The sequence below is a fragment of the Danio rerio genome, chromosome 25 (genome assembly GCF_052040795.2).
Source record: "Danio rerio strain M-AB ecotype USA chromosome 25, GRCz13ab, whole genome shotgun sequence".
Taxonomy (NCBI): domain Eukaryota; kingdom Metazoa; phylum Chordata; class Actinopteri; order Cypriniformes; family Danionidae; genus Danio; species Danio rerio.
This window is the reverse complement of record NC_141045.1, coordinates 28,767,608-28,794,943: the sequence shown is the minus strand read 5'-3', so window position 1 is coordinate 28,794,943 and position 27,336 is coordinate 28,767,608. Positions and strand designations below refer to the sequence as shown.

The 27,336-nt window shown below is 43.0% G+C and overlaps 1 protein-coding gene across 1 annotated transcript in view; it reads right to left on the bottom strand.

Annotated features, from left to right (window-relative positions):
- Positions 1-27,336, bottom strand: part of dapk2b (death-associated protein kinase 2b) — a 158,272-nt gene that overhangs the window by 82,627 nt on the left and 48,309 nt on the right. The window contains exon 2 of the mRNA XM_087312398.1: positions 24,396-24,617. Coding sequence (XP_087168524.1) covers positions 24,396-24,617 — 222 coding nt within the window. The remainder of the gene's footprint in view (positions 1-24,395; positions 24,618-27,336) is intronic.

The window sequence follows — 27,336 nt, the reverse complement described above, 5'->3', positions numbered from 1 at the left end:
GCCGATTTTTTTGCCCCAGTCCAGCCCTGCTCTCCAGTCTCCAGCACCTATACTGCAGCTCTGCACAAGACGTTTGGCCATAGGAGAAATTAGTTTCTCTCGAGGTTTATTAATTTTTTTCTTTTGCCAATTAGTGATTAAAAAAAAAAAAAAAGTTAAAAATGCCCCTCCCACCCACCAATCTGGGAACTCCAATTGTGAGGTTTATTTTTTAACAAAAATAGTTCACTTTGTCTTAAATGTGACCAGTAGACAGCTCTGTTAATCTGCTCAGTTTACTGTTGTTGGTTACTTTCTCGAAAACAAAAATCTTACCCAAAATGCCGTTTTTAACAGAATATTACTGTTTAAGTGAAAAAATACTGTAATTTCCTTATATTGATGTTAATCTCACTGTTTTTAACAGCATTTGTTTTACAGTGTATATATATATATATCATGCGTTTATGGGGTTGCTAGGGTATTGTAAATGGTTGCTAGGCTGCGGCAACGTCGTTGTAACAAGTGAAAACAAAAGCAGTTTTATCAGCCTGCATCAAAAGAGCACCAACCCCTTTCTTTCTCTGATATTCCTTTGCTGAAATGTGGCTTATGTTGTTAAATGGTTGTTAGGGAGCTTAAAGCCCCTTATATCATTAAAACCCTTAATACATGTATACAAACAAAACTACTTTAAAACGTTCTGTCCCTTGAGCATCCGCCTGTTGTTTGTAGCTTTAGCCTGCTAGTGCCGCTGGTCAGCTAAAGCTACCGACCTCTTTCATTCACTCATTTTTTGACTTACTGGCGTTGCTCTTCACCCTGTATATTGTCGCTTGTGTGTCTGTCCTTGTGTGCAGGAGAAGCATCGATGGAGGCACTGGAGCTGGAAGCAGTGGAGTCCCAGATTCGCACCCTCAAGGTGAGGTGGACGCGGCTTCAGGAACAACGAGCTCTGCTTTTTGTGCCTAGCGCTAAGGCCGCCTCATCATCTAAGGTAAGCGGAAGATACAACCACATCACTCCCTCTATCTCAACCCCGCCTGTTTCTCTGTCCAGATCCAGCACACTGGGGACGCGGCTCGGCCAGTTCGCAGCTCGTTCACGCCGAAACCCGGCTGCCACAGCGCCTGGGTGCAGCCGCGTAAGGTGCTTGCCAGGTCCCGGGGCAAGACGTATCCTCCTCCCGTGTTCGAGATCTCCACGGATAACTACTTCTCCCCTCTACGCGAGACGGGTACCGATGTGGCCATCATCGGTGACTCGATCGTTCGCCACGTCCACGCCGCCTCCTCCAAAGATAACAAAATACGTACTTTCTGCTTTCCTGGTGTCCGAGTTAAGAATATTTCTACACAGATTACAACGATCCTGGATGCTGCCGAGAGCCCTGGTGCCCTCGTCTTCCACGTGGGGACGAACGACTCCGGCAGTCGGAGATCCTCATGAAGGACTTCAGGAGCCTGATCGAGACGGTTCGACGCACCTCGCCCGCCACGCAAATCATCGTTTCTGGGCCGCTTCCTACCTACTGCAGAGGAAATAAAAGGTTCAGTAGACTTTTTGATCCGAATGAATGGCTATTAACATGGTGTAAAGGACAGAAATTGCTCTTTGCTAATAACTGGAATCTTTTCTGGGAGCGTCCTTGGCCTTTCCGTGCTGACGGCCTGCACCCCAGTCGAGCTGGAGCTGAACTCCTGTCGGACAACATTTCCAGATTACTTTGCTCTGTCTGACTAGTAGGTAAAAATCCCAAAAATTCACATTATAACCACATAGACTCTTGTTCGTCCTACTTAAACATCAGTAATGCATATCTGGCTAACCCCATAGAGACTGTGTCTGTTCCTCGTATTATTAGATCAAGAAATAAACGTACTGTGTGCTCCAGAAAAAATCTATTAAGAATCAAACCAGAAAAACTGGTAAAAAGTGAAAATACAAATTTCGCAAAGCTCAATCTCCTAAACATCAGGTCACTAGCACCTAAAGCACTTATCATAAATGAAATAATAACAGATAACAACCTTAATGCACTCTGTCTCACTGAAACCTGGCTGAAACAAAAGTACTCCACCACCTTGAATGAATAGCTTGAATGAAGCAACTCCTCCAGGATTCTTATATAAACATGAGGCTCGTCAAACTGGTCGTGGTGGTGGAGTTGCATCAATCTTTAGTGATTTCCTTAAAATCAGAGAAACTGACTTATGTTTAGCTCCTTTGAAGTATTAGCGCTTAATGTCCAGCTTCCAGATACTATGCAAATACCTATGTTATCTCTCGCTTTAATCACCATATATAGACCGCCAGGACCCTTATGTCAATTTTCTAAAAGAGTTTTCAGATTTTGTTTCTGACTTACTAGTCAAAACTAATAAAATACTAATTGTCGATGACTTTAACTTCCACATATATGACGCTAACGATACATTAGGGCTCACGTTTATGGATTTACTACACTTGCTTGTGCGAAAAGCAAAACATTGTGGGTCCAACCCATTGCTTAAAGCATACATTAGATCAAATTCTGTCTTATGGAGTTGAGGTCATTGATGTAGACATTATACCACAAAGTGATGATATTACTACCTCTTACTATATAAGCTGTGTTTACCTGAAATTAGCAAACCCGCTCCAATATTTCGCCCTAGTAGAACGTTCGAGGTTACAAAAGTAACCCTTCGTTCCCCGAGGAGGGGAACGGAAGTGCTATAAGTGGATTTGATCTTTGGGAAAATCCACGTATTGGGAGGTTTCGAATTAGAAGCCGATTGTCTGAAGAGTATTGGGCCAATGAATGAAATGAATTGGCAGCGTAAGCTTGCGCAGGTGTGCTGCATTGCCATTTATCCCAGCATATAAGCACACCTGGAGCGAGCAAACGCCATCCTTTTAAGCTGAAGAGACTTTCAAACAGCTAAGGGACAGTCATTATGGCGACGGAGTATAGCACTTCCGTTCCCCTCCTCGGGGAACGAAGGGTTACTTCTGTAACCTCGAACGTTCCCCTTCGGTTGGGGAACTCCAGTGCTATAAGTGGATTTGATCTTTGGGAAAATCCACGTATGGGAGAACTATGGAAAGTGCCATAAGGACTGCACCTTACCAACGCCCCCGATGAGGGGATGGTCAAGCAAGCGTGAAGCACCCACATCATGGGAGGTGCGGTCCTCTAACGTGTCCCTGGCCCTAATTTATCCTACTTTAACAGAAGTCTTATGGATTTAGATATATTTTTTGGGAAGTCGTGAGCATCTAGATAATTCTAGGAAAATATGACAGTACGTTGGGAAGCGTGCAATCCCGATAGGGAGGACGCTGCGAAGGCCATCCGTTACCCAAGGGGGGATAGATGGCAGAATTGACAAATAGACTAGCCCTAAAAAGGGGGGGAGAACGCATAGCAAAAAAGTGGTTAGCAGAGAGGGAAGACACGGGTCCACCCAGGGGGGGGACTTAACCGTGGCGAAACAAGTATATGGGATCGCCTAGTAGGGATCACGCATAGCAGGCACCTATACCCAAAACGCAGGCTGACCAGCGGGCAGACCTACAACTTAGTGGGCCAGCAAGTGACTCCTCCGCTGAGTCAGTGCTGGGGGCCATGGAGGAATCTGCAGGGCTCACCTGACGGGGAACTTTACTGACAGATAAAAAGGCGCACATATCTCCGTGTTAGGGAAAATGGCGCAGCAAGCGTGTCTCAACACCCTACTGAGTTGTTTCCTCAATCACCAAAGGGTTACCTAATACCCTTGAGGAAACCGGCTCCACTCGCAGATTGTAAAACTTTGCAAATGTGTTGGGTGTCGCCTAGCCCGCAGCTTTACAGATGTCTGTTAGAGAGGCGCCGCGTGCACGCGCCCAGGAGGATGCAACGCTCCGAGTGGAGTATGCACGCACTCCCGGGGAACACGGCTGACCTTGACTCGAATAAGCAAGTGAAATGGCATCCACAATCCAGTGGGATAATCTTTGTTTCGATACGGCACTTCCCTGCTGCCGACCGCCATAACAGACAAAAAGCTGCTCAGATGATCTATAATTCTGAGTACGGTCCACATAAATGGGCAGAGCGCGAACTGGACAAAGTAAAGAAAGGGCTGGGTCTGCCTCCTCCGGGGGCAGCACTTGCAGGTTCACTACCTGATCTCTGAAACGGGTGGTATAGGAACCTTGGGCACATAACCCGGGCGGGGTCTCAGTATGACGTGAGAGTAATCCGACCCGAATTCCAGGAACGAGTCACTGACCGAAAATGCCTCCAGGTCCCCGACCCTCTTGATGGAGGCCAACGCGACCAGCAGAGCTGTCTTCAGGGACAGAAATCTTAGAGATACTGAATCGAGTGGCTCAAAGGGATCTGCTCGCAAATTCGTGAGAACGAGGGCGAGATCCCAAGAGGGCATGAGAGGGGGGCGAGATGGATTAATTCGCCTAGCACCCCTAAGGAACCGGATGATGAGGTTATGCTTTCCCACGGTGCCGCCAGCTACCGCGTTATGATAAGCGGAGATGGCGGCCACGAAAACCTTGAGAGTGGAGGGCGACAGCCTGCTGTCCAACTTCTCTTGAAGGAAAGAGAGCACAACACTGATCTGGCAGTTTCGGGGGTCTTCTCTGCGAGAGACGCACAATTCAGTGAATAGACTCCACTTCAGGGCGCAGGGGCGCCTCGTGGAGGGGGCTCTAGCCTGAGTGATGGTATTAACCACCGCAGTCGGTAGGTTACCTAAGTCTTCCTCGCGTCTAAGGACCACACGTGGAGGTTAAAAAGATCGGGGCGAGGGTGCCAGATGGTGCCCTGTCCCTGAGAGAGTAGGTCCTCTTTCAAAGGGATCCGCCAGGGGAGGGCCGTCACTGGGGGCGCTCACTGGGGGAAACGCATACGTGGCATGCCCCGAGGCCAGCTGTGAGCCAGTGCATCCGTGCCGAGAGAGCCTTCGGTCAGGGAAAAAAAACAGCTGGCAATGAGCGTTGTCGGGGGAAGCAAACAGATTGATCTGGGCCTCCCCGAATCGCGCCCATATCAGCTCGGGGAGGAGTCTCCATTCTCCAGGGCGTAACAGCTGTCGTGAGAGCGCATCGGCTGCACGATTGAGCGTGCCTGGAACGTGAATGGCGCGCAGCGATTTCAGCCGCGGGTGACTCCAGAGGAGGAGACAGCGGGCGAGCTGAGACATGCGGCGAGAGCGCATACCCCCCATGCAGTTGATATATGCCACCGCTGCCGTACTGTCCGTCCTGACCAGCACGTGTTGCCGCTCCAGCACCGGTAAAAAGCGGTGGAGAATGAGGAACACTGCCAACAGCTCTAGGCGATTGATATGCCAATGCAACTGGGCACCTTTCCACAGGCCCGCAGCTGCATGCCTGCGACACACGGCCCCCCAACCGATGTTGGAAGCATCCGTTGAAACAACAACTTGGCTGGACGCCTGTCCTAGAGGCACACTGGCCTGTAGAAACGAGGGGTCGTTCCAAGGGCTGAGGGCGCGGTGACACAGCGCAGTAACAGAGACCCGGTGTGTGCCCGCGTGCCATGCGCGTCTTGGGACCCGATCGTGAAGCCAGTGCAGAAGTGGTCTCATATGGAGCAATCCTAGCGGCGTGATGGCAGCTGCGGATCCCATATGTCCCAGGAGCCTCTGAAAGAACTTCAGTGGGACCACTAGTTTGCTGTCGAGCTCTCTCAGACAGTTCAGCAACAGGCGAGCGCGTTCCTCGGAGAGGTGCACTACCATGGTGATCGAGTCCAGCTTCAAAAGAGATCCTCTGCACGGGGGCGAGTTTGCTCTTTTCTCGGTTGACCTGAAGCCCCAGTAGGCGGAGATGCCAAAGCACCTTGTCGCTGTGCATAATCAATTGCTCCCGCGAGTGGGCTAAAATCAGCCAGTCATCGAGATAATTGAGTATGCGGATGCCCGCGAGCCGAAGGGGCGCTAGGGCACCCTCCGCGAGTTTGGTGAAGACCCGCGGAGACAGAGAGAGCCCGAAGGGGAGGACCTTGTACTGCCACGCTCGACCCTCGAATGCAAACCGCAGAAATTGGCGGTGTCGTGGAAGAATGGAGACATGGAAATACACGTCCTTCAGGTCTATGGCTGCAAACCAATCCCGAGGACAAACACATTGGAGAATGTGCCTCACCGTGAGCATTCTGAACGGCAGCTTGTGCAGACAGCGGTTCAAAATGCGCAGATCTAGGATTGGTCGTGACCCACCGCTCTTTTTGGGTACAATGAAGTATGGGCTGTAAAACCCACTCTCCATCTCGGCTGGAGGAACTGGCTCGATTGCACCCTTCGCCAGGAGGGCAGCAATCTCCTCTCACAAGACAGGGGCGGACAGGTGGTTGGCGGGCGCCCTCGGCGAGGAGCAGCTTAGGTGGATGGCTCTGCGGGCGGAGCGGGCTTACGGCTGCGCCGATAGATGACATTGCCCATCGCATCCGACTGCTCTTTTACCGCCTTGAATTCACCGCCTTGAATTCCTGGGTGAATTCACCGATGGTGTTGCCAAACAGGCCAGCCTGGTATATGAGCGAGTCAAGAAAGCGAACTTTGTCAACATCGCGCATATTGGCCAGGTTTAGCCAAGTGTGGACATCGTCCTCCCCAGCGCACAACCGGCGGACTTAGTAGTCTGAAGAGCATAGTCGGTCGTGGTGCACAGCTCATGTAGTAAGCCTGGGTTAGACCCGCCCTCGTGCATCTAGTCGGTCCGGCCGCAGAGCTGGGGGATGAACCAGCTCCAACCCCACGGCCGAAGCAGCCCGGGAATCTGGTTAGACGGATCACTCCCACTGCCCATAGCTTGGATGGAGTGCTGTGAGGAGCGAGAGGTCTCCCGCTGGGACACTCAGATCTGCCTGAGTGCCCGCTGCTTTTTTAGAACAGGAGACAACTGGGGTGGCTCGCTCTCTTACGAAAGTTAGCCGCGATCTTAGCTGTGCAACGGTCATGGCATCACAATGATGACATGAACCGCCCGCGAGCACCGCATTAACATGCTGGACCCCCAAACATGCAACGCAGTGATCGTGTCTATCATTCGGAGCCAGGAAACCCCCGCATCCAGAAACGCAAAGTAGGAGCGCCATCCTGAAAAGGACGTGCTGCACGACTGTGTTGCTCTTTTAGGAAAGCTTAGCAACAATACGCACCGCTCTGGAGGACCGGACCCAAAGAACCTCATGCAAGGGAGAAACCCAGCTCGACCGTCTGCCGCCGCAAAAACCCACTCTGGGCTAAATTAGCAAATAATCGGTCATCCTTGGAACAAAATGTTCCACCGCAAATCAGTAGTGATGACTTCATGAATTTTTTCAGTGATAAAATAGAAGGCTTTAGACAGAAAATAGGAACTTTCTGCACTGGTTTATACTCCAAATCCTATAAACATTTCACTGAGTCATAATAATAACCTACAGTGCTTAAAAATCATAGAACAGGAAGAGCTAGATAAAATTATAAATAGCTCTAAACCAGCTACGTGTATGCTGGACTCGATTCCAACAAATTTACTGAAAGAATTGTTGCCTGCTATAGGAGAACCTCTTCTTAACATTATCAACTCTTCTTTATCTATATGCCATGTTCCAAATTCTTACAAGCTAACTGTTATTAAGCCTATTATTAAGAAACCGCAACTGGATCCCAACAACTTAGCGAATTATAGGCCTATTTCAAATCTTCCATTTATGTCTAAAATTCTAGAAAAAGTTGTTTCTACTCAATTATGCTCCTTTCTGCAGACCAACAATATTTTGAAGTGTTTCAGTCAGGTTTCAGGGTTCATCACAGTAAAGAAACAGCATTAGTGAAAATAACCAATGATTTACTCTTAGCTGCTGACCAAGGGTGCATCTCGCTATTAGTTCTACTCGATCTTAGTGCGGCATTTGACACCATTGACCACAATATCCTCATAAATCACTTAAAGTCTATAGGTGTCCAGGGACAAGCTCTACAATGGTTTAAGCAGAGGTGGAAAGAGCAATAAAATCTTGTACTCAAGTAAAAGTACTGTTACTTACAAAAATTTTTACTCAAGTAAAAATAAAGTTACATGTCTATAAATCTACTTAAGTAAAATCTACTTAATTTTTTCAAATGAATGAATCAAATGAACTTACACTATTAAAAATGCAACAAACATTTGTTTTGGCCCAAACTACAAAAACAAACTAATTTAAAACAGTTTTAGTTTTGGTTTTGCTTAAGTTGCACACTAGTTTGATCATGTATAAATGTCATTATAACTATATTGTATAAATCTTATTACAAAGGCCTACATCATGCTGACAATCAAAAACTAAACAACATGACATAACAGGCGATTGTCCTCTGAGTGCAGCTTCAGCTCTCATTGCGCGTGCAAAAAAAAAAAGTCTCCCTGCATCCATCACAGTCTTTATCATTTCATGTGCGCGCTGCTTTATTTCCGCATAGTAATGATCTTTCATTAGCGGATCAAGTGCAGTGAAGTGCAGTGAGTGTTTCAGACAACACGTGCAATCCGCGGTTGTGTCACAACTTTTATAGCAGGAGAAAACAAATGATGTTACTATGGAACTCATTAGATACAGCTTTACAGCATTCTTACAAATATCTTCTTTTGTGTTCAACATAAGGAAGAGAATCAAACATGTTTAGGCCTATTATTACAAGCAAGGACGAGTAAGTGACAGAAGTGTCAGTTTAGGGCTTAGGCTGTCATGGCAATCATATACAATGCACACTGTGGGATATGCGCACTAGGACACATGTCAGCGTAAGATCTACGGAAGATTATCAAACTTTAGCGTTAGTGACTAGATTTTATAGTCTAACAAGTGCAAAAATTACATTAAACAAGGGATTGGAGATGCTTTTATACTAAGCATTCTAAACTGTCCCCGTGTAGCTTACCTTGTCATTGTTGGGGTTGACAGGCATTTTGCTGATAAACTTTCTATACTCCGGCGACAAATCCAACTCCAGCAACAGTGAATAGACAAGTTTCCTGCAGATATTTCTCACGCTGCGGCTGCAGTGACGTGGTTTCTGGGTGCAATTTCCTTTCTCTTTTTCCGTTTTATTTCTTTATATATTTATTTTTTACTCAGTAACGCATATGATTTAAAATGTAGCGGAGTACAATACTTTAGGCAAATCATACTAAAATAAAAGTAAAATTACAGATTTTAAATCCTACTCTAAAAGTACAAATTTAAAAAAAAAAAAACTACTTAAGTACAGTAACGTGAGTAAATGTAATTCGTTACTTTCCACCTCTGGGTTTAAGTCATACTTAACTGACTGTTATCAGTTTGTGAATATTAATGGACAGCCTTCACAAGTCAGCCCAGTAAATTATGGGGTGGCTCAAGGATCAGTTTTAGGCCCTTTGCTGTTTACAATTTACATGCTACCACTGGGAGACATTATTAGAAGACATGGGATCAACTTTCACTGCTATGCAGATGATACTCAATTATATATTTCGACTAAACCTAATGAGATGTCTGAACTGTCTAAGATAAATTAATGTATTAGAGATGTTAAAGACTGGATGACCAATAATTTCCTTCTCTTAAACTCAGACAAAACAGAATTATTACTTATTGGGCCTAAATCCTATACACAGCAGATCTCGCAACTCGATCTACAATTAGAGGGATAAAAAGTTAGCGTTAGCTCTACTATAAAAGATTTGGGTGTCGTATTAGACAACAATCTAACTTTTGAAAACCATATATCCCATCTCACAAAAACAGCTTTCGTTCATCTGTGAAATATCGCTAAATTACGAAGCATGCTGTCCATCTCAGATGCAGAAAAGCTAGTCCATGCTTTTATGACTTCTAGGCTGGATTACTGTAATGCTCTATTTGCTGGCTGCCCAGCATCCTCTGTTAACAAACTTCAATTAGTACAAAATACAGCAGCCAGAGTTTTACCAGGTTTAGAAAATATGATCATATCACCCCAATTTTTTCCTCCTCACACTGGCTGCCTGTTAAGTTTCGTATTGAATTTAAAATATTTTTTCTCACCTATAAAGCTCTAAATATTCTAGCTCCTGTTTATCTAACCAACCTTCTGTCTCACTACAATCCAGCTCGCTCTTTAAGATCTCAAAACTCAGGGCTTCTGGTAGTACCTAAAATAGCAAAATCGAGTAAGGGAGGTAGAGCCTTCTCCTTTATGGCTCCTAAACTCTGGAATAGCCTACCTGATAACATCCAAGGCTCAGACACACTCTGTCAGTTCAAAACTAGATTAAAGACCTATCTGATTAGTAAAGCATACACTCAATGCATCACTTAGTGGGTTTCCACACAAGTTTCTACATCTTGTTTATATACATTATGAACAGCAACTACGCTAATTATTCTCTTTATTCTCCATTTCCACCTGGGGATACTCATCCTGAGGTCCTCAGATTATGCAATGTCACTGACTGGACCCAAAACCAGCGACGAGATGATCCCAAGGTGTCCATATCTGGGACCAGGCCGTATCCTGAGCTGCTGCTGCGCTGTTGGTCATGGGGGAGTGGAGAGTATGAGACTGATTCCATTGACGCTCCAGGGGCAGACGAGTCTTCACTGAGGCCAGCTTCCAGCCTCCATTGCTGAAACTGCAGCTCTGCACAAGACTTTTAGCCAGCGGAGAAATTAAAATGGTCGTGCCGAACTGAGTCTGGTTCTCGCAAGGTTTTTTTCTTCACTCTCCTATTGGTGAAGTTTTTTTTTCCCTCTCCGCTGTCGCCACTGGCTTGCATGGTTCAGTATATGAAAAGCTACTCATCGATGAATTTGCTCTTTAGTGTTGGACTCTCAATAATGACTTCAAACCACACTGAACTGAGTTAAACTGAACTGAACTTAAACACTAAAAACTGAACTACCCTGATCCAGTTACTATGACCATTTATGTGAAGCTGCTTTGACACAATCTACATTGTAAAAGCACTACACAAATAAAGCTGAACTGAATTGAATTAAAGCGGCTGCTAGGGAGTGTCTACAAGTTTGTTATGTCACTACTTAATACCGACTTGATAGACAGAAAAAAATTAGCTCACCCCCGAGCTTGTACGACTCTATAATCAAGATATCGATGTCAGCCATTTTGTGGCAATGTTAAGTCTATGGAGATTTTGGGGATTACATTCTTGTCCCTCATGGGGGCAGTGTAACCTCAACCTCTTTGGAAAAATCATAGCAGACCTCTTCTCAACAGGCCGGTTGATTTGACACCTCACTCTTCAGTCTAGAGGAAAAAATGTAGGAGAAAGTCAGCCATTTTGTGCCAATGTTAAAGGTGCAGTAGGTGATTGTATTCAGAAACATTTTTTGTTGTGCTGGTTGAAAGTCACTTCACAGTCCAATAGTAATGATTCAAGTAAATGATCTAAATGTATTTATATGTATTTTTATATGTTGGGTAAGGCATAAAACTAAAAAATGTTCATCCAATTAAATAGAGTCGGACTGACATCTCTCAGAATTCCGACTTTAACAGCTGCGCAGCCGTTTGTACACAACTCTGCCGACCGCTGTTGGTGCCTCGCGTTCACAAGAGAGGGCACGCAATCGGTGAAAATCTGCTTAATCAAAAAATGTAAAAAACCTGAGTCAAGAATGGAGTTGCCTTTGCAAGCTGGAGAAAGGATGAAACAATGGCTGAAGGATTTCTCTTAGACAGATAATGTTTTGTTTTAAAACTATTTTAGCTTCTTGCAAAGCTGATGTAATGTTAGAGGTTGTTACAAATGGGTTATATCTTCACAGATATGTTGTTCAGCCACTAAAATCTTCTGATAAAAGATTGATGAGACTATTTTCATAAGGAACCTTTTACAGCATCTATAATGTAGATTAGTTTAACAACAAAACAAAAGTAAATACCGCTATTCCAGCTAGTCTCTCCCTATATTGTTTACCTTGCTACTCTGAATATTCACTCTGAAATAGCATGTCAGTTTGGCTTGCTTGCCGCCGGACAAGCACTAGTCGCTTTTAACACATGAGAGAGGGTTGTTTTGCTGTGCTCATATTTAAGGAGGTGTGGCTCTAGATGGCAGGGGAGGGACTGTGATTCAGAGATTTATACTAAGCTGTTAGCATTGTGAAAGATCACCTACTGCACCTTTAAGTATATGGCGACATTTGGGTTGCATTATTGCCTCTAAAGGGAGCCCTGTACCACTTTCCCCTACATGGTAATCATGGTAGCATCATGCTAACAACATGCTAATCGAGTTGCTAGCATGATTAGCATGTAGCTAGCATGATGCTAGTCGGGTTAGCACCATGCTAGCAACATGCTAATCGAGTTGGTAGCATGATGCCAACAAGATTAGCACATAACTGGCATGATGCTTATCGTGTTAGCATCACATTAGCAACAGTGTTATGGTGTTCTGAGTGGTTGCTAGGTGGTTGCTAAGGTGTTGCTAGGTGGTTGCTAGGGTATTCTGAGCGAATGCTAAGGTGTTGCTAGGGTGTCCGAAGTGGTTGCCAAGGTGTTGCTAGGTGGTTGCTTGGGTATTCTGAGTGGTTGCTAGGTGGTTGCTAAGGGGTTGCTAGGGTGTTCTATTAATTTAGCTTTAATTATGTAATTATGTATACAAACACAAATAGTCCCTCTGCATTGTTCATATCCATGTTTGTCTTATCAAGATGATAAAAAAATAATAGTATTTCAAGCTCATTTTTTAAGTACTTCTCTTAAACAGAATAAAGATATCTAGTTGTTTGTCAGCACACTGCACGTATAAGAACTTTTATTTTTCATAATTTGACTTAATTTGTCTGAGGTACAACTCTGAAAAGACCAATCAATCAATCCATCCATCCATCCATCTGTCTATTTTTCAGGTAGTGCAATGTGATTTGTGGTGCATTCACAAGTAAACATATGAATCATCTTATTGAGTCCTTGTAAAATAAAGTGTCTGTAAGTGTCTGGTGCAAATAGAGAGGGAAGAATGTGTTTCTTATATGAAGTTTGACAAGTCAGAATTGCACAATAGTTTCCTGGAAGCATACAGTAGTGTTCATTAAAAAGTGTGTGGCACATATAGAGAGAGTGTTTACTACAGGTGGTTTATTAAGTCTACACACATACACAACTGAATACAGACCACAACACATCCATGTGTGTATATATGTATTACACACATGGATGTTGTGGTCTGCAATTTATATATATAAATTACATATATAAGTTACATGTATGTATATATATATATATATATATATATATATATATATATATATATATATATATATATATATATATATATATATATATATAACCCCCATAGAAATGGGTTTACCAAACTGTAGTTACCTACGGGTTCCTGTAGTGGGCGCTCCCCAACTTCTAGAGAGAAAGCCGGTTTCCCTTTCCTTTTGTGGACACAGTCAGTGAATGTTCCTGAACATGCTTGCGGGAGAGCTTTGAGTTTATATAAACCAGTGAATTGTGCTGTATTTTCGTTTATTATAATTTAGAAGTTAATCTTTACTCCATACATCACTTGAAACATCGACTGAACTACACTTTTGATGATTTTGATCTTTCTCCGATTGTTTTTTTTTTTCTGTTGAGAATTAAGATGGAACAAAAGATGGCGAGCCCAGCCCAGTGAGGTAACGATCATGAAAGTGGTGTAGCCAGCCGCGAGATCTGTTACAGTGTGAGCTGATCAGCTGAATTGTTCGTTAATCCAGCCGATAAGGAGATTCCTCTATTTCATCGGTACCGGTAGGAATATTCCATTTATTCAACGCACCTACATCCGAGGAGCGGAAGCATTCACGTGAACTTTTGTGTTGGGACCTGACTGTTGGACTGTTTGGTTCGTATACCACATTGAGGAACTGAAATTGAACTTTAACTCAATTACGTACAGGAGCATCCGTCTAAAATAAAAGCACATCGACCGAACGAGTGTATTGATTTACATTGGGTTATTTCATTTAATTTGGAAGCTTTTTCATATTTTTATTTCAACTCATTTATTTTATTTTATTTTATTTCCTTATTGGAGTACTCCATTGATGTTTAAATTGTTTATTGTGAGTTTTCTGCAATAAATCAGTTAATTGTTCAACTCCCTCATCCTTCATTGAGCTACTCCTGTGGAACCTAGATATATTGTGGTACTAATAGGGCTGGTCCAAATCTAAAAGTGCTACATAAACGTGGCGAGCCAGCCAGGAGGAGTTTAAGCTTGTTTTCGGTTGAATGTTCAACAATTAACTCTTTTATTGCACTCATTTGAAAACATTGGTAACTGCTTATAGCAAAATAATTTGATTGTCAAAAAAACAAAAACAAAGAAAAACAACAACAATGGAAGTAATTCAGTCAGAAAATGTTAAAGTACCTAATTCACTTTTAATAGGTGGATTAACTGGGGGTGAGGAAGATAATGAAGTTTTTGAATACCGAACATTCGGTTCCATTAGCAGAGCAATAAAAGTATCGAGCACGGACCCTCAATTTAAAGACACAGCTATCGTAGAATTTACATCAGGTGCACCCATTCAGCTCTTGCAGGATACATTGCCTTGCAAAAGACAAAGCAGCAATCCAGACATTACCCATCAGATTCAGCTGCTTTCTGAGCTTTATGTAGCTGACAAAAGTTCAAGCTTAACCCACTCTTACTTAGCTGAGTTGAAGGATATTGCAAAACGAAGTGGGACAGAATTCCAGAAGCTTTTGCAAGATGAGTTGGCTAAACTTCAAGAATCTGCTGAAATTAAGTCTACCCTTGAATCACAAATAGATGCTGATGCTCAAAGCTTTCAAGACATAAATGCTAAAGCCCAAGCCGAACTACTAGCTTCTGACTCTCATCCGCCAATACCACTAGACTCTGAATTGCCTTCTTCTCATGGAGCTGATTCATGTAAAATCCCTGATAGTGGGGAAACAATTGCTTCAAAGACACAAAGTTTTTGCTTATCCCCTGAACAGCTTACCACACCTGAAGTCCAGAAAGTAGTGGTTGAGCATGTTATTAAAAACAGTGCCTTCTCTTCTCAGTTCCATGATCGTGTCGGGCTAAGGCCTTTCTCTGGGAAACTCCCCTGTCCTCCTTCTGAGTCCGACTATGACACATGGAGGAACAACATTGAGTTTTTCCTTACTGACGCCACCCTGTCTGACAAGCACACAGTTCGAAAAATAGTTGAGAGTCTCCTTCCACCAGCTGCTCACATAGTGAAGCATCTTGGGCCACAAGCCTCCCCACAAGACTACTTGCATCTTCTTGACTCTGCATACGATACTGTTGATGATGGAGATAAGCTTTTTGCACGGTTCTTGAGTACTAATCAGGATTCAGGTGAAAAGCCTTCTATCTATTTACAAAGACTGCAAACAGTTTTGAGCAAAGTGGTGAAACGAAGTGGGATCGCAGCCAGTGAGTCTGACTGTCAGTTGCTTAAACAGTTTTGTAGGGGCTGCTGGAATAATGCTTTGATTACCAGCCTTCAGCTTGAGCACAAAAAGAAGAATCCCCCCTCATTTGCAGAGCTGCTGTTTCTGCTGCGCACTGAGGAGGACCGTCAAGCTGCTAAGTCTAGCCGGATGAAACAGCATTTGGGCTTCACTAAAGCCAAAGCACAGGCAAATGCTCAGATGGTTGAAGAATATGCCACTGATACTGACATGCCAGCCGCTGCAGACAGAACACACCACACTGAAACAAACAAGCTTGAAAAGCAGATTGCAAAATTACAAACACAGGTAGCTTCCCTGAAAGCATCCTTAAACATTAATGTAAATCAGACTCCCTCAAAATCCAGTAAAAAGGTAAAACCCAAACCCAAGGTTCCTGCTGAGGAACAATTAGAGTCAAAACTCAAAAAAAGAGCCCCAACCAGGGTATTGTTTCAAGTGTGGTGAAGATGGGCACATAGCGCCGTCCTGCAGTAATGATCCCAACCCTGCACTAGTCGAAAAAAAACGTGTGGAGTTCAGACAAAGGAAACAGGTCTGGATGCAACAGAACGAACATTTAATCTGAAATCAGTTCCTGATACAGGACTGTCAGGGACTAGTAGTACACTGAAATGTCCTCCGGAAAAGTCTTTGATGAAATTATCAGTACAGTCACATAACGTTGAGAATCAACCCCGACTCCCTAAAGGTTTAATTGGTCAAAAATGTACAGCTGATGTTAAAGTGTCGGGTGTGAACTGTAATTGCATCCTCGACACTGGGTCTCAAGTGACCACTGTCTCTGCTTCCTTCTATGAGAGTTATCTAGCAGAGCAGCCAATTCAACCAATTGAAGGTCTTGACATTGAATGTACTAATGGACAAAATGTACCATACTTGGGCTATGTGCCAATTAGCCTAAAGTTCCCAGCAAACTTTGTCAAAGATGAGCTTGAAATTTCGACCCTAGCTTTAATCATTCCTGATCTACGCAGTAACAGCGACATTCCTGTACTCATTGGGACAAATGCCCTTGATGTCTTGTATGATGAGCCTTGCTCTGGCAGACAATCTAACAGTCTTTCCCCTGTATATGGCTATAGACAAATCCTTCATACCTTGAAGAGCAGAAACCATGTCAGCTCAACGGGGAAGATTGGTATGGTGACTCTGAAAGGCAAAGTAAAGAATGTTATACCTGCTCAAGGAAGAGTTCTTCTTGATGGATGTGCTAAGGTTTACGCCTCCAATGAGTATGCTGTTATCGAACAGCCAGCATTATCTACCTTGCCTGGAGGAATCCTTGTGGAATGTTGTCTTGTGACCGTGCCTAAGCAGAACACTTATACACTACCCGTGTGGGTCAGAAATGAATCAGAGCATGACATAACACTGCCTTCACACTGCATTATTGTCTCAAAGAAAGAGGTTGCTAACGTGAACTGTTGCTCTGCTTCCCCTCAGCCAATTCATGAGGATGGCCCATCTAGCCTGACATTTGATTTCGGTAATTCTCCTCTTCCAGAGGAATGGAAGAACAGAGTGACACAGAGTCTAATTGCATATGCGGATGTTTTTGCTCAACACGATCTTGACTTTGGGCATACATCCAAGGTGAAACACCACATAAAACTGACAGATGAAACACCATTTAAGCAAAGGTCCCGCCCTATCCACCCTAACGATTATGAGGCTGTAAGGAGACATTTGCAGGCTCTTCTTGAAGCTGGTGTGATTCGCGAATCAGAGTCTCCGTACTCCTCCCCAATTGTGGTTATTCGCAAAAAGAATGGGGATATCCGCCTTTGTATTGATTACAGAAAGCTGAATTCCTTGACAATTCGGGATGCCTATGCACTTCCCAACGTTGAAGAAGCTTTCTCCTCTCTTACAGGTTCCAAATGGATCTTAAGTCTGGTTATTATCAGATTGAAATGGAAGAGTGTGACAGAGCAAAGACTGCTTTTGTATGTCCTTTTGGGATTTTTCGAGTTTAATCGTATGCCTCAGGGCATCACTAACGCTCCTAGTACCTTCCAAAGGTTAATGGAGAAGTGCATGGGCAGTCTCAATCTCCAGGAAGTTTTAGTCTTTTTGGATGATGTAATTGTTTTTTCAGCCACATTGGAGGAGCACGAAGCTAGGCTTCTCCGTGTGCTCCAGCAGTTAAGGGAGTACGGATTGAAACTCTCTCCATCAAAGTGTCAGTTTTTTTTATATATATATATATATATATATATATATATATATATATATATATATATATATATATATATATATATATATATATAATAAGGGTGGAGCCGAACCCGAATACGGTATTTGGAAAGGCACGAATAGCGTGTTTTTTATGAATACTTATTTCGAACAAATACTTGAAAAACTATTTGTATTCGGGAGCAAGAAAAACATTATATCAAAAAGCAGCGTTTCCTCATGAGACCACAGTGCATGCCGCGTGAGTGAGTGAGAGAAAGAGAGAGAGAGAGAGAGAGAGACACAGAGACACGCTCAGTCAGTAGTCGGAGGGCGGGGCGGAGGTAAAATGTGTCTGGCACAAGCTTCTCCACAGATACAGACAGAGAAGGCTCGGCTGAGCGAAAAAAATACTTAACTGCATCACTATTTTTGTTAAATAGATTTTTGTACCTTAATTGGTTTCCAGATGCAGTTTATAAACTTGTAGCGGAGTTTGATCAGGATTTTCCATTACACTGCATTTTTGAAGTTTGCAATCGGGTGCTCTGTTTACGCAACTTTAGCTCTGTTTGCGCGGTAATTTAGACAATGGACTGTTGACAGAGTAACGTTAACGTTCTTTTATAAAGGTTAAAATGATGCTTTTGCAGTTGTGTCGAATAGTATGCACTTATGGGAGTTATATGGTACGTCTACATTACTGTCTTTTGCAGACAGCAAGATATAAGCTATAGGCTAGTTAACCTTAGCGTAGCTTCCCGTCACTTTTTATTAACTTGAAACTCCTCAAATACATTTGGGCACCCGAATAGAAAAAGAGTGAGAATGTATCTGAGCCATTTCTTGGTCCTCCAACAGTCAAAAAAAAACTTCATGTTCTTTGTGGAAGAATTTTACAGTCAGTGGAGCTGCAGATAAAACAAACTGATACTGTATAATGTGTGCAAAAGTGAAATCAGCAGAGGCAGAGATATTAAACATCTGTCAACATCTTCTATGCATAATCATTCATTTCTTTTCGGCTAAGTCCCTTTATCAATCTGGGGTTGCCACAGTGGAATAAACCACCAATTTATCCAGCATATGATTTACGCAGTGGCTGCCCTTCCAGCTGCTACCCAGCACTGGGAAACATCCATACACTCTCTTTCACAAACATACAATAAGGACAATTTAGCTTACCCAATTCACCTGTATTGCATGTGTTTGGACTGTGGGGGAAACCGGAGCACCCGGAGAAAACCCACGCCAACATGGGGAGAACCCAGTTGGGGCTCGAACCAGCAACCTTCTTGCTGTGAGGCGACAGTGCTACTCACTGTGCCACCGCACAACCTTCTATGTAATGTATTATCACAGGAACTAAAAGCATCCTCTCCTGATACTGTCTGTGAACCCCTCACAAGCATCAATCCCCTCAATCAGCACAGCTATGGTCTGCTAAATCCTCCACAAGCACCAAACCATCAACACAGCCACATTCTGCCCCAGCAAGTCAGTTTCAAACATAAAAAAAAAAAAAAAAAACTTTGTGTCTGTTTTGTGGCTGGCAGATGACAATAGCAGTGCTGCAACTTTTATTGTTATATAGAATACTTTTGTTCTGCCAGATCTCCCAGGCAGGGTTTTATTTAGATTTATTTAGTGAATTTTAGTTTTTGGAATTCTGTCCATTGGAAAAAAGTTCTTTCAGAAGAAGAACAGTTTTTTTTTTGAAGTATTATTTGTTTTTATTCTGTCTTTTCAATGTCCTTCAACAAGAACAGTGGTGGTGGGGTTCATAATATTCACAATGGTATTTTATTAGTTGTTGGTTTAACCATGGATGAGATAATGGCTTCTATGTTATTTTCTTTTCAATGACGTTTCTTGTCACATGTTCAAAAACAACAACCAATATTGCATGTCTATAATTTATATAATGGGTATAATTAAACAATATTTCACTATAATGTAAATTAGAAGTGTAATAGAAAAAATATATATTTTTGCGCCATTTTGAATTTTACTCGAATACAAATACAAATACTATATATATATATATATATATATATATATATATATATATATATATATATATGTGTGTGTGTGTGTGTGTGTGTGTGTGTGTGTGTATGTATATATATATATAAACTCTGCCTTGTCAGACTTGGATAGAAAACAGAAAGAGTTCAGTTCAAAATTAAGAGTTTATTCGCAAGAAATGATGAAATAAAGCAGCTGCCGATCTCCAACCACCCATGGGAGAACGCAGACTGGAGTGAGAGCAACTGGTGATCCACCTCGGCTCCCTTGGAGCAAAGCGAGGGCTGTAGCTGGCGAGCGCAGGTGAGGAGCTGGGAATCAGCCGCAAGGAGACTGTTCAGATCACAGGTAAGCAAAGCGATAAGTTGATAATCAAAGTAACTAGACTAGACAAGATTGAGATGTTAAGTTCACTAGAGAGAGGGAGCAGGTCTGTAGGCTTTAATCAGCACAATAATCCGACAAAGAGTAACAAGAAGGGGCAGGTATATATAGTGAGACAAAAAGGAGGAGGTCCCACATCGTAATTGCGCTCGGCGGGAGAGAGGCGATGAGAGAAAAAAGCGCACGGATGGACCTGGTCATCCTCTGAGAGAACAGCACCCATGCTAGACGCGTCTACCTCGAGGATAAACTGGCCTGACAGATCGGGAAAAACGAGGATGGGAACGGTGGAAAAAAGCTCCTTAAGGCATTCAAAAGCTGCCGGGGTCCAAGCGAATTGGATCTTAGTGGATGTAAGCGCAGTCAGTGGGGAGGCAACTTGACTAAAGTTTCGGATGAAACGGTGGTAGAATTTGGTGAAGCCAAGGAATCTTTGCAACACTGTCCGTGAATCGGGCACGGGCCAATCGGTTACCTTCAAGGGATTTAAATAGACTCAAATGGAAACAGGTGAGTAATGCTTGCGCACCAGCGCTGATTGAAAGGAGAAACAGCTGATGTTAACAACACAGAAGTTTAGATCAAACCTGACCCGTAACAGTACCCTCTCCCGTGGGTCAACCCCTGGCGCCCCCAGAGAGAGACTGCCGAGAGCTTAAGAAGTCCTCGATCAGCGAGCGGTCCAAAATGTCCCGGGCCGCCACCCAACTCCTCTCCTCAGGACCGTATCCCTACCAATCAACAAGATACTGAAAACCCCTGCCAGGGGGACGTGAGGCAAGAATCTTCTTAACAGTAAAAATAGGGTTATCATTGACAAGAGCAGGATGGGAGGAGGGGGACGTTCTGGAGGGAGCGCGTATAATGGGCTTAATGCAAGAAACGTGAAAAACGGGATGAACGCGCTGCATTGAGTGGGGTAAACGGAGGCGGACAGCTACAGGGTTGATGTTCTTAGAGATAGAAATGGGTCCTATAAATCTTTGAGTGAGTTTACGAGAGGGAGTCTGCAGAGGGATATCCAGACTTTCTGACCGCAGACATATCGGGGGGCTTTCTTATGATGTAGATTGGCACTGCGACGTGTTCATTTGCGAGTCTGAAATAGTGATCTACACACTCTTTGCCAAGTGCGTCGGCATCATCTAATGAAAGCCTGTAAGGAGGCGAAAGAAGCCTCAGGTTCTTGCAAGGAGAATAAGGGAGGTTGGTAGCCCAAACAACAGTGAAAGGGGGAGAGCCCAGTGGCTGATGTGGGCAGTGAATTATAGGCATATTCAGCCCAACCCAACTGCTCGCACCAGGAGGCTGCATTGTGGGCGACTAAAGTGTGGAGGAGACGGCCAAGGATCTGGTTTACACGTACAGCCTGCCCGTTTGGGGATGGAATCGGATGACAAACTAACCGTGGCCCCTATCTGCCGACAAAACTCCTTGCAGAAATGTGATGTGAATTGTAAATATCTTCCTCATAACTGCGCCTATCACTCTCCTCTCAGGAAGAATGGTTTTGGGAGGTTGCTCGTCTTCGGTGGTATTAAATTGACGTGACAACGCATCTGATTTAATGTTCTTGCTATCGGGTCTTTATGAGATCGTGAAATCAAAGCGACTAAAGAAAAGAGCTCATCGCACTTGTCTAGCATTGAGTCGCTTGGCCGAGCGAATGAAAATTAAATTTCGGTGGTCAGTCCAGACAACAAATGGTACAGACGATCCCTCTAACCATTGCCGCCATTCACCGATGGCCAAGCGTACAGTAAGGAGTTTGCAATCTCCCACATCGTTATTGGGAGAGAGGCAATGAGAGAAAAAAGCGCACGGGTGGACCTGGTCATCCTCTGCCCGTTGTGATAAAACAGCACCCACGCTAGACGCGTCTAACTCGAGGATAAACTGGCGTGACGGATCGGGAATAACAAAGATGGGAGCAGTGGAGAAAAGCTCCTTAAGGCGTTCAAAAGCTGTTTGAGCTGCCAGGGTCCAAGCGAATTGAATCTTAGTGGATGTAAGCGCAGTCAGCGGGGAGGCAACTTGACTAAAGTTTCGGATGAAACGGTGGTAGAAATTGGCGAAGCCAAGGAATCTTTGCAATGCTGTCCGTGAGTCGGGCACGGGTCAATCGATTACCACGCCCACCTTCGAGGGATCCAAACTGATCCCCTCCTCCAAGATAACGGACCTTAAGAAGGTAACTGATTTGGCATGAAATTCACACTTCTCTGCCTTTACAAAAAGGTGATTCTTCAGCAGGCGTTGTAGTACGAAGCGGACATGTTGGATGGAAACGGAGAGGTTAGGAGAAAAGACTAGGATATTGTCTAAGTATACAAAAACTAAGACATTAAGCATGTCCCGAAGCACATCGTTAATCAGAGCTTGGAATACGGAGGGAGCATTTACTAGACCGAAGGGAAGTGGCCGAGCAGGGTTTTAAACTGTTTTCCACTCATGATTTTGTTTAATGCGTACTAAGTGGTAGGCGTTACGTAAATCCAACATGGTGAAAACCTTAGCGCCCTGTAGAACATCAAAGGCTAAAGCCGTAACCCTATTTAACCCTCCGTATTAACCGTATTTAACCATCTATAGTCTATGCGGAGAGGTTGATGGGACTATAGTACCTGCAGCGAGCGATTCCGAAAAATACTTCTCAAGGGCTTGGCGCTTGGGAGCGGATAAAGAATAGAGCTTACCGCGAGGAGGAGTGCTCCCCTGGAATGAGATCCATGCTGCAGTCATACGGACTATGCAGAGGGAGACAGGCGGCCTGTAAGTGGCTAAACACCACTCGCAGATCGTGGTTCTCCTCTGGAACACCGGATAAATGTCCGGGCTCCTCCTGTAACACAGAAACAGAAGACACAGCAGGTACAGCAGATACGAGGCATTTGACATGACAAGGTACACTCCATGTAAATATTGTCCCTTTAGACGAGTCTATGTGAGGATTATGTTGGATAAGCCAAGGATGACCTAAAACTAATGGTGTGAAAGGAGAACGAAATAACTTAAATGAAATTGTCTCCTTGTGATAACCAGATAGATTGAGACAAAGTGACAAAGAGTGACAATGTTGACCCTGGTCAGGGGTTGTCCATCAAGAGAGTACATGGTGAGAGGAGGGTCTAGTGTCTGAAAAGGTATCTTATTGTCTTTGGCCCATTTCTCATCCATAAAGTTCCCCTCTGCACAAAAACCAACGAACGCCATGCAGAAAATGGACGAATCCCTGTTGTGTAAAGTGACGTTCAGCAACGTACAGGACATGAGTGATGAAGATGAAGTGGTTGCGCTCATCTGTACACCTCCAACAGCTGATAAGCCAGACTGCTTTAAAGGACATCTCAGGGTGAATGTCCGTCACCCCCGCAGTACATGCAAAGTCTTGCCGCTAGACGGCGCTGTCGCTCCACTTGGGAGAGGTGCATGGTACCCTGTTGCATGAACTCGGTGTCTGGCAGTGACGTCAGAGAGAAAGGACCTGTACGAGGGGCAGAAAACACAGGTGAGGAACAGAAGAGATGTTTGCGGCGGTCGAGGCGTTTATCCACTCGATGTGCCAGTTCAACCAGTGGATCTAAACGAGTGGGAAGATCGTGAGCCAGCAGTTCTTCCTAAACCTCAGCGCTGAGACCTTTTAGAAAACAGGCCGCGAGAGCGGGCTCGTTCCAATCGCTCGTGGCTGCCAGAGTGTGGAACTCGATTGCATAGTCCGCTGCTGATCCTCGTCCGTGGCGAAGAGTGGAGAGGAGATGCGAGGCCTCATGATCGTGGACTGATTGATCAAACACCTTTATCATCTCCGGCTTAAAACTGAAGAAGTGATGACAACAATCAGAATTGGCCTACCATAAAGCCGCTGCCCAGTCTCTGGCTCGCCCGGTCAGCATGGAAATAACGAACGCCACTCTGGCACGAACATTAGAGTAGGTGTTGGGTTTGAGAGAAAAGACCAACTCGCACTGAGTCGGCCTGGGTGGTGAGCCGGTGACCTGAGGAGATAAGCTGTCAACGGCCTGTCTTATCATTTCTGGCCACTAATGCACATGACCCAATGAATCAGTTAAAGTTAAGCAACTGTTAGTTTGGGATCCTCAGATGAGGCCAGCAGGAATTTTAGTTAGTGAAAAAAATTATCAGGACATAGTACTTGAAATTAAGGTGTTAAACACATAAAATCTTAAATTTAACAGAGAATCAATAAAGAAAAAAAACTAAACACAAAGGCTGGTGTAGAGTATGGAGCCTGTAATAGTTACAACTTATAATGTAGTGAGGAGTAAAGATGGCTGTTTAAATGAATAATTCTAACTTTTCATAAATGTGGGAGGATGTATTCTGACTTACAGCTCCAGGACAAGCGTCACATCAGTGCGGTTCTCATAAAGGTCATGCATTGCAATGATATTGGGGTGCTGAAGCTCTTGGAGGATGTTCACTTCCCTCTCAATCTCCTCTCGTTGAATGCCTCTCCGGCTTGCCTGATGCTGTCGCTTTTTAATCAACTTTGCAGCATACTCCATACCAGTACTCTTCTCCTTGCAGCATTTCACGATAGCAAACTGACCACTTAGTAAAAGAAAGAGAAAAAAATAAAAAAGTTATTCAGTTCTTTGGTATGGTTAATCATGTTTCTAACACTTATAACGTATAACAAGTCAAAGTAAAAATGTGAAAGTAAAAATGTAACTATCTAAAGCACAAATCTGATCTTTAGATGGGTTTTTAAGTAACACACAGTTTGACTAAAGAGACACTATGTTTACGTATACTACCATATTTGTTAAAATATAAAAACATATTTCTGATATATGTACTGACATCCCAAATGTTTTAAACCAGGGGTTCTCAAGCTTTTTCAAGCTGGGTTGCAAGGACCTTAAATTTGTGAGGCTTGTGCAGCTTCTTGAAGAGAAATCAAACAAATGAGCGTTGTTTTCTAAAGTCTATGAACGCAGCACAAACAAACTAAATTGACATACTACAGATAAATTTCAAAATGTAGTGTTTGTACATTTATACCATTTGAATACAGTTCAGCAACATACAACACATGACCTGACAACCAAGAGAGCTTAGAATTGACCATCACTTAATTTACTATCACCTCACAATTGAAACGTTACACTGATTTCATACAAGGTTCATACAGTCACAGCCTAATGAAAATCAAGGAATTTTAGGCACTTTTTCTAGCACCTATTTTTATTTTCACAATATGCACGATACATCGGTGGCCATATCGTTATCGGCCGATAGATGCTATTTTTAAGATTATTGTTATCACTCCGATGTCTAAATTAGGCTGATATATTTAAGCTGATAAATTACGTAATTGTACAGACCTGTCTGCCTCGCGCACATGGGCGGAACCAGGGCCGGATTAACCAATGGGCCTTATGGGCACAGGCCCAGGGGCCCGTGCGCACTTGGGGCCCCTGCGAAGGGGGAGAAAAAAAAACAATTTCAGAGTGTCTTTTTAGGCTAATTTCAAATAGCGCATCTAGTTGGAATAAGCTGTTCACGGTTTACACCCTTTGATGCCTGATTGATGGATATATATGAGTAAAGAGCAAATCATTAGTACAGCCTGATTGGCGTACCTCGTAGAGCGCAGAGCAACATCTTTTGACGCGATTGATCATCAACCTGGTTCGAATCTATCGGCTGAAATCATGCTACTTTTTTTCTCCCCATTACATATCACATTGGAAATATATTTATTTTTAACAGGAAGGAAACATTTTTAAAAAATAATGCAAATGTGATAAAGTCACAAGTCCCTCGTGGGTATTTAATAATGTTTAGCCTTAATAAAGGTGCCTCCCTCTCTGTAAAACCTATATTGCTCAGACAACTGTAATCCCTCTGAGCAAAAAAAAAATCGCTATCACATATTAATATATTATTATTATATTTAAATTGTCTTTCTTTCTTTCTTTAACTAAACAGAATGCTGTAATTGGTCAAGCGCGGAAATGTCAGTTTTGAAATAACCCGCACTTAACTGAGTGGACTGCAGTGTAACATTACGTTAGTATTTGTCATAGATCAAAAATGAGTGGACAAGAGGATTTAGCAAACGCGAGAGAAAGAGAAGAGGAGGCATCTTTATTGAGGTCTTTTCCATACACACCTTTTTCAAATAGACCCACACTAAAAAAATGATATGTTGGCTTTAAATAACTTTTTTATGTCAACAGGTTTCACGTAACCGAGTTAAGTTACCTTAAAGAAAGAATAATTATTTGAGTGAATTAAGTTAGGTACATAAAGGTAATGCAATGTTGTTTAGTTCAATCAACACAACATTAATAATTTAGCTTTCATTTATTTACACTGTTAAAAAAATCTATTAAATTTACAGAAAAATACCAGCAGGTGTTACAAGGAAAAATACGGAAGTTTAATAGGACAGTTTATATTTACAGAAAATAACCGTATTTCATTAACAAATACAATGCTCAGTTCGCAAAAACGTAAAATCATTCAAAGTACTAATGTGTTCACATGTGTATAATTAGCAAACAGATTTTCACTGCATTAATAACTACACAGTTACTTTAAAACAAAAGAAGATGCAGCACATCATTAGCTATTCTTAGTTCATATTGGATTTGAACATAGATGCTACTATCCTCCACAATGGTGCACTCAAAAAAAAAAATATGTTGGCTCTAATTAACTTTTTTTAGGTCAACAGGTTCCACATAACCAAGTTAAGTTACCTTAAAGAAAGGATATGTATTTGAGTAAACTTAAGTTAGTTACATAAAGGTAATGTTGTTTAGTTCAATCCACACAACATTTATAATTTAGCTGTAATTTATTTACACTGTTAAAAAAAGCTGTTAAATTTACAGAAAAATGCCGGCAATTTAAGAAAAATTTGTAAATTCATATACATATACATCAAATACATTCCACAGTCTGTATTTTTCATCAAACACATTTAACCCCTTAAATCCCAGAGCAAACTCCTCACTAGTGTCCTCACTACAGAGGGTTGAACACTCAGGCAGTGATGAAGTTAATCAGATAATTAAGAGTCTAATTAAAGGATAAATTGATGAACAACTGTTAACAGCAGAATCACTGAAGGAAATAAAAACACAAATTACAGCCAAAACCAAAGATGAAATCAACAGAAAATAAAACTCTTAATTAAATTATAATAATCAAAATAATTACACAATAAAAATGAAGATCTCAGCAGAGATCATTAAACAACTCCACTAACATCAGAAGCTTCACACATTACTGAGCTCTGACTTTATTTCTGTCATGT